Here is a 12,061-nt window from a genome sequence, read left to right as displayed (position 1 = left end):
CCCTGCTGGCTATTCCCTGATACACTGTAGAAAGGTGCCTGTTCTGCGTACAGTATGTAGGGTTCTCCTGCAATATGGAACCCAGATCTCCCTCTCATCATGGGGAGAATCCGTGTGTGTAGAGGGTGTGTCCTCTGCAGACATGCTCTCAAATGCATGAATGGTAAAGGGCAAGGGCACGATAGAGGGATTTGAAGATAGCTCTCCCTCTCATATGATTGCTAATCTTGTTGATGAGCAGACATCAAATAGGGCTTGACAGAAAATGAATTCCAAACGTTTGCCCCAAAAACTTTCTCTCTCTCTCTTTTGCTGAGAAATATGAGAAAGGTAATGCTTCATTTTGAATTCTACTGACTAGTAAACGTATCACATACTGAAATGTGAGCCTTAAGAGTTCCAGGCACAACTTTTGTGCACAAAGACATATTAGTTTTGTAGATTGGTGGAGGTTCAAATTCAACTGCATTGGTCTCTGGGACCTGTGGCTGTTAAACATTTTTTAAATTGGATTTAAATGATGTGCAAGTCTTCACTGTTGCAGCACTATAAATAATATCCAAGCAGCACTCGTTTAAAAGCACACTTTACTATTTTCAGGGCGTGTATTGAGCTGTTGAATGTTATCTATGTTACACTATATTCTAACACAAGGCTCCCCAACTTCTTTTTTAAAAAGGCATATTTGGAAATCTAATAAACTGTCCTGGGCACCACAAAATACCAGGGCTGTGCACATGCCCCAAGATTCAGCTTGTATCACCTTGTAGTGGTGCATTAAAAAAACCCTGATTTGTTTCTGAGTTGTTCTGTGCACCTTTTCAATCTGATTTCTGAGCAACTTTATATAAAATTGTGTGCCCCATTCACCATAATGTGAAGTTTAAGAGCAGCTATAACATTTTCTCCTTTCTCCCAAAGTAGATGGAATTTACAGGAACAGGAGACCCCCCCAAGCTCCCCCAAAGCAAAAAACCTCTTTGTACAATAGGATGGGCAGGGGCCCCTGCTGAGCACCAAGTGTGTCTGTGTCTGAGGGCACCACACCAGGGACCCCAGTTCTAATACCTACAATTTTTACGTCTTTAATAAAATACAGTGGTACCTTGGGTTACATACGCTTCAGGTTACAGACTCCGCTAACCCAGAAATAACACTTCAGGTTAAGATATTTGCTTCAGGATAAGAACAGAAATCGTGCTCTGGCGGCGCAGCAGCAGCAGGAGGTCCCATTAGCTAAAGTGGTGCTTCAGGTTAAGAACAGTTTCAGGTTAAGAACGGACCTCTGGAACAAATTAAGTACATAACCAGAGGTACCACTGTACATTTAAGCAAACAGCTTAGTCCTTCTCTTAGGGGAAGTGTCTACTTTCACTGCCTAAAAGGCTGTTCTTTTTTATTGCATTGATTTAGTGTTAACGAAACCCTCGATTCATACATTCATAAAAGGACAGGAATAGATTTAAGCCACAAAGTACTGAGACAATGTAAAACCCTTTGAAACAGAAGGATGGGTGCTTCTCCTCAAACACATTAAGAAACACATGGATTGGACTTGCTATGTATAGGTAGATCAATGTATCTTAGGAGCAATAGTGTTCTGCAAGTAGAAAGCCATCACCTAATATTCAATATCCTATGTGCCAACGGTCCACACAATGTGGAGCATTTATAAATGTGATCAAAATAAATCAAAATGTTCTACTGGCATTGTCCCTCAAAATAAACCACCCTTATAACCAGGTTTCTGCTCACTGACAATAGTGGCCAGTGTGGTGGGGCAGTGCCACAGATTTGCATACAAACACCAGTGTTGCTACAGGTTACTTGGCTAGTGTTGGGGCAGGGATGGAGCAAGGTTAGGGCTGTGCAGGTGTGCTGGTGGAAGTGCTGGATTGGCTCTGCCAGCCCCTATCTTGCCACTGCTCTGCCCCAGAGCTATTCAGGTAAGCTGCCTCACCTCACTGGCTGCTACTGCTCATTCTTTCTGGAAGTGTGGAGAACAGGGAGCACCACACCTGCCATCAGCCCCCAAACTGTATGCACAACCCCTTCGGAAGATAATGAACACTGAAAACTCTGAAGAAATGACAACCTTTTAGTCACTGGCCTGCTTTCTCTTCTTTCACTTTCCCAACAGATGAAAGGTTCTGTCAGCATTCATGATTCATTCTGCAACCTTCTGTTGTGCTGTGGTCTTGATAATCATGCTTTTATGTTTATTGTTAAAACAAGAAGTAATCAAAAGCATTTGTATTCATCAGTTTAGAAAGAAATATGAACTTAAATGTTTGCTTAGATCGCTGACCTTAAAATATTTGTGCCCCAATGAAGATCCGCAGTATAATCACAAATTAATGACATAGGGGAGGTGCATTAATATCACCACTGAGAAACTCTATTCTATGGGCTTAAATTCAAGCCCAAAACAGCTGTAGCCTGATCTGGCAATTTTCAAACATTTCCCACCAGTAAGTGTCCCAGTACTGTCTTAATTGTGCACACAGCTCAGGCATCACTCTTGAGACTGAATATTCCTATCATAGCAGGCTGCTAATGGCTGAATCATTGTTAGGTGGTTAGATTTGAGAAGTAGATAATTTGCAACTGTCAGAAATATAAGACTAAAAATGGAATCCTATGCACCCAGCTACCCAGAAGTCCCACTGAGTTCAGTGGTGATTACTCCCAGGTATAAGATTGTCACCTAACTGATATGGGAGGGACCAAGTTCAGAAGTGGAGCGTGAGCTTTGTTATGCAGAAGGCCCCAGGCTGAACTGGTGGGGTTGCCAGTTAAAAGCATCAGGTAGCAGTTGATGTGGAAATATTTCTGCATCCTGAAATGATGAACAGCCTCTGCTAGATGGACAAATAGTCTTACCTGGTATAATGCTGCTTCCTTTGTCCCCAAATGGAAACAGACTTTCATATGCTGCCTTCTGAATCTTCATTTCAACAAAGCACTCAGTTCACATTTAATTCTGACTGTGTGGTTTCAAAGCAGGCCGCTTAATACTTTGCCAAGGATAGAAAATGTTCATTTTGTCAATCAACTAGCATTCTAGAGTAGATGGAGGAAAATGCACATTTTTTTTAAAAAAAGTATTTGTTTACCAAGGCCAGAGTTCAAATAATTAGGAAACTAGTTCCATGAGCTGAAGGGGTCTTTAGACTTATTTTTACTCAGTAGAAGCCTTCCATGCTTCATAGAAAACTGCTTTTGAAACTGTACCTTGTAGGCAGTATATAAAAGGGCATGGAAGGTCACACTGAGACTCTGGATCTAAAAATGTGTATTTCACTAAAGAGTTGAACTCACAAATATTTTTTCTTTAAATCTTATATTGAATCTTAGTTAGAAATTTTAATTTTTTTCTAAGCCTCTTTTCTCCCAGAAAGAAACTATCTGAGCCAATGTAAACACCATTACTCTATGTATTGGCCAGTAACTGCTGTATTACAAACAAATAAAAAAATGGGGGGAATTTTAAAAAAGAAATGGTAAACAATAAATTACTATTCAGTGCACATAACCAGCTATATACATAGCAGGATTTCCAACAAAATATAAATAAGATAGCATGCCAGTGGCTCAGGAGGAATAATTTGTGCAACCATGGTGCACCAGTTTCACATACAGATCTCTAAAAAAAGTGTCCACATAAGTTACTTCTCAGTTTTTTTCAGTACACATTGCAAAAAAAATGATATTTGTGTTTGCATTTGATGAAAATATAACAAGAAATCACCATAGCGCTGATTGCTTTAACAAAATAATTAAACTTCTGTTCAGGCTGCCAGCTCTTAATTCCTTTTCAAAGTCACATCTATATAAAATAAAATGATCACCTCTCCAAATAAGTCAACAACACAGAAATGACCAATGTCCATGACATCATCAGTCTCAGTAAGGAGAGTGTTGGATGAATGATCCAGAGACAGTGTAACTGGAATATGTTGTATCCAGGACACAAAGATGTCACATATTCTGGAGGGATTCCCCCCACCATCTTCACTTGGAATAATGGTTTTGTTAGCTTTTAAAAATATATATGTAAAGTGCAAGTAAGGGATAGGAGTTTAATTCCAAAACCATTTTTCTAAATTGCCAACAGACCTGTATTCCTGGTGTCTTTTTACATGGTCACAGGCAAGGCATGCATGTGATTCCCAAAATCGAGGAAGGTGCACTGAAAAATCCTTCCTCCAGTCGAAGTAGCTAACATACAGTTTATCATTTTTGTCGAGCAAAAGAAGATACTCTGAGAGGTCCCTTGGAGAAAGAAAATCCTCCACGTGAATGAAAGAACTAGCTGGGATGTAATTTTCATAGTTTTCTCTAGGAGGACCTAGAACGACTGGCACAGATCCAGCAAGAAAAGCATTGTAAAGCTTCTCTGTGATATAGTCTCTGTGGATAGAATTCTCAAAGGAAAGGTAAAACTTACAAGCGGAGATGGTTGGGATCAAATTTTTATCACTCACATAGTCTCCAAATGCTTGCCCATAGGTATGGATCTCAAGGTATTTACTTAGTTCATTATAATATTTGACCCTAGCATGCTCTGGGTTCCAGTTACTCACCACCCAACACACCAGTCTTTCTTTATTCGGCATTTCAAATGGAAAGGAGCTTGTGCTAACTACCATAAAGCCATAAGGCACTTGAATATCTGAATCTCGGCGATAAGTGAGGGTCAAATTGAATAGATGTTCAATCCCACTCTTTTGTGGAGTGTGTGTTGGTGATTCCAAGTTCATCCAGATCCATTTTTGGAATGGCGGCCTGGGTTGCTGAGGTAAATTAGTCAGATCCCAACTGATGTCTCTGTGGTGAATAAGAACGGCATGAGACTGGTTATATAGTGTGCGGTCAGTAGTCAGATGGCACCCGTGGATGTTAAATGTTGGGCAGAATTTCAGATCAAATGTCTGGCCAAACGGCCATACCCATATCAGAATAGTTGTCTCATTGATATAATCATTTTTGGTGGAGAAGAAATTCTTCATTTTTAGAACAGAGCTGGCTGATTCAATAGGACCAGATATCCAGCTGTTTGTCGGTTTGATATAAATAAGCAGACATGCCATGAAGCATCCCAGCACAATGAAGATAAATAGAAATGGCCGGAAAATTCCTTTGGGTGATGATGTCATAATTTGATCTGTGAAGGGAAGATGGAAATAGGAAGTCATCATCAAGCATTAAATTATTGTAATGTTACCCCATGGTAACAGTGTCATACATTATACATTATTGTTCCACAAAGTGGTGGAACAACACCATCTTTGAAAAATCTGCTTCAGCAATCCTATAAGTAAATAAATATATCACTGGTAGAGTAGTTGTTCTGCATGCATGATCTCCCAAGTTCAGTCACCAATATTTCCTAATAAGTTGTTGTTTTGTTGGCAAAATTTTCGAAATATCAGGAAAAAGCAGGTGAAACATTTGCTTGAGCTATACTTGCAATTGGTACATCTCTTTCCATAAGTATAAATCAATACTTCAAGGGACATTGGAATCTAACTTATATCTCATCTAAGTTACTTCTTCCCATATTCCCCCTTGGATAGAGAATATGTCAGATGGATGGAGTGATATGCAAGGAAATCCTTTATCAAACATTATCTCCACAACCCCCTCAATATTCCTGCAAGCAGCTGCCTTAGTAGAAATGAGTTAAACTCTGAGTTAAACTCTGCTGAAGTAGATGAGTGGACAACCATAGCATATCATGAAAGGTTAGTGTGCCAACAGTTTTCCATATGTTGTCTCTCTCCTCCCCACCGTAAACAAACTTTGTAAGGGAAGTGCATGCTGTTACATTTTTACATGTACCCGGTGTAAAATATAATAATAACAATAATAATAATAATAATAATAATAAATTTAATATATTTAATATATTTTATGGAAAGATTTGAAGGAGAGTGAAATGACCTATAGAAAATAAACAGTCTAATATTCTTTTTTCTTTTATTTATTTATTTTAGCAAAAACAATAGTCTTTGTGGCACCTTAAAGACACAGTAAATTTTACTCACAGTAAATTATTTTCCCAGGGCACTCAAATCAAAGTGATTGGGATCTTTATTAAAATCTTATTGCTTATGTTTGATGCATTTTGTATGTTCTTTTGATACAGAAGTTCAATTTAATTAATAAATAAATTCTACAGAAAGGTTTAGTTCAATTTATGGAGATTTCTATCAACAGCTCTTAGCTATGATAGGTACATGGAGTCTTTAATTCAGTCCGGTTGGCTGCTGTTGGAAGGAAACACTTGTTGCTTTGGGCAAAACTTTGCTCCTGGTTTCTGTACCTTACTACCACCCTTAATGTCCCAAACAAATTTTGATTGCTGCAAACTGGGAGCCCCATTGAATGCTAACTTTGCACACCCACCATCATGTTAAACTGTGAAAATTTCTACCATTGATACATGCCAACACAAGTTCTCTTGGTTGTAATCCTCTTGCTAAGAATGAATTTCAATGAATGGAAAAAAAATGCCAAATTCCTCAATGAAGAGTTTCTGTCTTCTCTCATTCATCCTAACAACATAAACATTTGTGTTTCTAATACAGTGTGAATCATATAAGATATGCTAGTTAATCTATTAAATATTTATGTTTCCCCAAAAAGATAATACAATCCAAATAAAAAAGGGCTGAACTTCATCTTGTTATGACCAATTATTTTTAACAAGACACTCTATGAATTTAGTAAAGTGTATTGATTGCTGGAGAAAAGGCAATCTAGAAGAAGAAGAAAGAGAAAGAAAAATGTGTCTTTATATTCAGGAGAGAAAAGTCCCACAGAGAAAAATCAATAATGCTGTGTTATGAGAATGAGTCACACAAGTCAGATCATTCACTAGTGATTACAGTGAGAGAAATCAAACATTTGATTGAAGTCAATAGCATAGCTCTCATTGAATTTAATGGTGTTTGATTGCACCCAATAATGGCAGATTATGTCCAACAACTGTACATAAAGCTAAGTACCCCAACAGATCAAAGCAAACAAATATAATGAAAAGGTACCACAGAAACCAGAAAACTAGAACATATAATATTAAATGTCTTTACAAACATTTCTATTGAAAACTATAATATGTAAAATCTTCCCCTCCCCCTTAAAAAATACTATGAAAATTTTATCTACACCATTGTTTAATACCTAAGGTTTAATTTACAAACCACCATCATTTGTAAGGAAGCTAACTAAAATTCCCACATCAAATTATTTACTGCTCAGTAATACAGCTATTTTTATTGCAGCTCTTGAAAAACAAATAATACATTTATGTTATAAGTGTATATATAACAGGCAATTGCTTTTGATTTGCTTGAGGATGTAGATCTTGCAAATAACATCAATGAATGTTGCACTGACTAAATATTTGCGGAATAATCAAGTCCAAGGTAAGATTTCAATGGAAGCTGGGACCAAACTAAATGGTTGGTGGTAGATACAGGGACAGGAAACACACATGTTGCGAGAGAAGTTGGGAAGAGGGTCGCAGGAGGAAAGAAGCATGAGAAAAGCCCAGTGCTACCCTCAGGGGATTCAGATGACTAACAAGTCACTCCATTTTGGGGGCTGGGAGGGAGATCCTGCAGAGCACTCCCTTCTACTTTTACCTGACCCTCCCTCCAACCCAGCCCAAGGATATGGCTTCCCCTTCACCCTCAGACTCAAGGGATGTAGCTTCATCTCCAAAGCATGTAACTACAGAATTAACTATGGGTCCTTTAATGATTGCAGACAGCTATCCATCGTGGTTCTGGAAAAGAGGCTTAGGGATTCTATGGCAGACAGGGTAATGTGGGAAATGTTTCCTAAAGGAAAAAGGTTTTTTTTGGGGGGGGGGGAAACTCTCCCCTAAACATTTTAAAGAGCATAACAGATGGCTCAGCAGAGTTTCTATGCTTCCAGTGTTCCAAAGATAGTAATACCTGACTGGAATTCTACATTATTTCAGATAACAAATAGAACAAAATGCTTTATCATCCAAATACGTTTTTTTGGATGGATAATCCTTAGCTGATAAAGTTAAATGGAATGGAATAAATTCCAACTGTTCTGATACCAGCCTTGCAAACTGAACGTGCTTCTGTAGAAAAGTTCTAATACAATTTCAAAACCAGACTAAATATGATCAGTCTCCCATAAGTCAGTTGGAAAGGTACTTTAAATTTGAGTTTTGTGAAAGTCATGAATATGTAATTTGGAAACTGATGTTGTTTTACCACTATAGCCATTTCTCCTTTTATTCCACCAGGGGTACACACTGTTCCTTTCTTAGCTAAAATAGAGGGCTTTTCTTGGAAGGCATGCTGCCAAGGCAAATCTGTCATAAACTGTATTTTGTAATGCCATTTCTACAAATTCTAAGAACGATCAACACATTTCCATGGAAGTTATTTTAAGCACAAAGTTCTGATTAATCATTGTTTATTGAAGCAAGCCTACATCATAAACAAAGGTTTGAAGTTGGCACGCTTGAGTAAATTGTAGTTAAAACTAACCACAGTTTGGATAAACTGAAGTTGTGGTAAAAAGGTAAGGGACAGCCTGCAGGCTGTATTTGATATAGTGTATCAGTGCTATATCTGTATAGAGAATTTGATAATATGTTTCACATATCAGTTTTACAGCTACAGTTATCGTCATATTTGTACTTTTGTCTCACATTTCATTGGCATCAATGCCATTAAAAGGGATCAGCAATGTTTTATTTAGGTGTGACCATCAGCGAGAGACTTTACTTTCTTGGGCTCCATGATCACTGCAGATGGTGATAGCAGTCATGAAATTAAAATACGCCTGCTTCCTGGGAGGAAAGCAATGACAAACCTAGACAGCATCTTAAAAAGCAGAGACATCACCTTGCCGACAAAGGTCCATATAGTTAAAGCTATGGTTTTCCCAGTAGAAATGTATGGAAGTGAGAGCTGGACCATAAAGAAGACTGATCTTTTGAATTGATGCTTTTGAATTATGGTGCTGGAGGAGACTCTTGAGAGTCCCATGGATGGAAAAAGATCAAACTTATCCATCCTTAAAGAAATCAGCCCTGAGTGCTCACTGGAAGGAAAGATCCTGAAGTTCAGGCCACCTCATGAGAAGAGAAGACTCCCTGGAAAAGACCCTGATGTTGGGAAAGATGGAGGGCACAAGGAGAAGGGGACGACAGAGGATGAGATGGTTGGACAGTGTTCTCAAAGCGACTGGCATGAGTTTGGCCAAACTGCAGGAGGCAGTGGAGGATAGGGGTGCCTGGCGTGCTCTGGTCCATGGGGTCACGAAGAGTCGGACACGACTGAACAACTGAACAACAACAACAACCAGTGATAAGGGTTGTTTCCTCATAACGTACCTTATGCCAAAAGAAATCTTGTGATGTTGACACATGAGATCTCCGATGGTCAGTGGATAGAGTTCACACTTGGCCATATAGTTTAGATCACCAGTTCAACTGCTTTGGGAACATGACTATCAGTCATAGTTTCAATTTTTTTCATAGTTTCTGAATACCACTTGCTGGAAACCATAGGAGGGGATAGCTCCTCGAAGTCCTACTTTCAGACTCTCTATCTGGTTGGCCACTGTGAAAACAGTATGCTAGACTAGATGAGCCACTGGACTATTCCAGCAGGTTCTTGTGATCTTCTATTTACCATGGGAATGGTTCTATTTAATTGCCATCTCCAAATTTTACTTATGTTCATGTTTTCCTTGTCATGCCCACTGGCTTTTATATGTATTCAGATTTATATGTGTTCATCACTATATATTTATATATATTAAGTTTTTATTGCTTTGTAAATCTTATGCCATTTTTAGCCTCCTTATTGCAAGCCATATTGAAGCTATCTTGTGAAGGGCAAGGTGTAAATAATTTAAATGCAATGAATAAAATCAAAAAATAATGACAGGTTGGATTTTCTGGTATTTTACATTGTGTACACAACAGTACTAGGGTGGGTGTGGTGAGGAATTAGTGAGGCCCATAAGCAGTGTAGGAGCCAGCTCAAATGAAAATCTTCCTTGCTTTTCGGAATATCTTCCTTGTTATTTCATGCCATTAAGAACCATTTCATAATATCCTGCATCAATCCTAATTAATACAATTTTAGGATGAGGCATTCAATATTTTCTTGATTTCTTTGTCCCTTTCTATAAGCCCCGTCTCTCACAAAAGACTGACATTTCCAAATCAATCCTATTCTGCTACTGTGTTATGTGTGCTGCATCACTGATCAGGCATGTAGGTAGCCCATTACCACTGTACATTGTTTTCTTCTATAGCAATTTAGAAATCTTCCATTGTAAAGCTAAGGAAACATACTCTCAGTGGATTCATCATATTGTTTAATGTCCTTTTTTGGAATGACAATATGGAGGAGGCATCTTTGATGAATTTCAATAAAGGGGTAATTTTCATTTTCCTTCCGAATCCCTCCGGTACTGGAGCTAAAAAAAGAAAAGTACTAAGAAGAAAATATGATGATGTGCAACCAGAAGATTAAATATTAAAGGTCAGCAAGTGCTTGCTTTATACTTCTTGCAGCACAAAACCATACATAAAATTAATTTTTAAAAGCTGCTTATAGAACTGTTGTGCAGTGCATTACGAAGCTACTGAATTTTAGACAGAGATTTGAATTTTAATGTAAATCCATGGGGAAGCTATCAACATCTAAAAATCTGCACATCATAAGAAAACACACATTTAAATCTTAGGATGGACTCAAATGATTTTCTTCTTCTTCTTCTTCTCCTCCTCACCATGAAGTGGTTCCCCTCCCCATTGCCTTGTAATGAGATGTACTTCACACAAAGGATCATAACAAAAAAGTTTCAGCTGCAAGACTTGCATTTGGGAAAGCTTATTCAAGACCCAAACTTGTGTAGAATTTATCTGTGACTCAATTCCATCCAGAAAACATTGTGAAGGCAGCTAGAAAAGCCCTTCCTAAGAGTTTAGAGCAAACAATTATGTCTATAGTCTCTTTCTTTTTATATTTAGGGCTGGTCCTGACACGCAGCAGTGAAGTGACATTCTGAAGTTGGGGGCAGGCAGAGGAGAGTAGATAAAAGCCTAAGCTGGTTTCTGCAGGGTGCAAATAAGACTTTTAAAGCATTGGCACTTGCATCTCTGCTTGAGGCAGCAAAATGTCTTGGGACAGCAGTATCCAGAAAGCTTGACAGCACTATATATGTCAGCTAGGACATTGCTTTATTATCTTTTATTTTAATAAAATTTTCTTCCATACCTGACTTGACGAGGCTCAATAGGACAAAATTTGAGAACTTCAGCAACAGAAAAATCGGTCGAATTCAACTTGCCAACTTGTTTAATAGCAAACAGCTTTTACTAGATTCCACAGCTACCTGAGTTCCACAGCTTGGGCAGCTAATGTGGTGCTTTCCTGATATTGTGGACTACAACTCCCATCATCCATAGATAGCATGATCAAGGGCCATGGATGGTAAAAAGTAAAAGGTAAAGGACCCTTGGATGGTTAAGTCCAGTCAAAAGGTGACTATGGAGTGCGGCACTTATATTGTTTCAGGTTGAGGGAGCCGGCGTTTGTCCACAGAAGCTTTTCTGGGTCATGTGGCCAGCATGACTTCTGGTGCAGCGGGACACTGTGACAAGTGCTAGAGCTCACCAAAATGCTGTTTACCTTCCTGCCGCCACTGTACCTATTTATCATCTACTCACACTGGTATGCTTTCAAAGTGTTATGTTGGCAAAGCTGGGACAGAGCAATAGGAGCTCACCCCATCACATGGATTCTTACCGCCGACCTTTCGATCGGCAATCCCAATAAGTTCAGTGGTTTAGACCACAGTGCTACTTGCTCCCTGTAAGTCAAGGAAGATGACGTAAAGGAACAGCATATGTAGGAACCACGTTGAATACCCCTGTTCGATAGGAGATCTATATTGCAAATAGGAATCTTCTATAGCAGCTTTCTCCAAAGCAGCACTACTGCATTTTTAATACAGAAATTTTCAGAATTGCTAGCATTTCTCAACC

The 12,061-nt window shown here is 38.6% G+C and overlaps 1 protein-coding gene across 3 annotated transcripts in view; it reads right to left on the bottom strand.

Moving 5' to 3' along the window:
• Nucleotides 1-2,721: 2,721 nt before the first annotated feature.
• FUT9 (fucosyltransferase 9) overlaps nt 2,722-12,061 on the bottom strand; it is a 50,354-nt gene continuing 41,014 nt past the window's right edge. For 2 of the 3 annotated variants that reach the window (XM_033143451.1, XM_033143453.1), the window contains exon 2: nt 3,915-5,167. In XM_033143451.1, coding sequence (XP_032999342.1) covers nt 4,083-5,167 — 1,085 coding nt within the window. In that variant the 3' untranslated portion in view covers nt 3,915-4,082. Of the gene's footprint in view, nt 3,064-3,914; nt 5,168-12,061 lie in introns of those variants that run through there. The other variant, XM_033143452.1, reaches the window with a different exon arrangement.

Source organism: Lacerta agilis, chromosome 3, assembly GCF_009819535.1.
Source record: "Lacerta agilis isolate rLacAgi1 chromosome 3, rLacAgi1.pri, whole genome shotgun sequence".
NCBI classification, from domain to species: domain Eukaryota; kingdom Metazoa; phylum Chordata; class Lepidosauria; order Squamata; family Lacertidae; genus Lacerta; species Lacerta agilis.
This window is presented reverse-complemented; position numbering and strand designations above follow the sequence as displayed.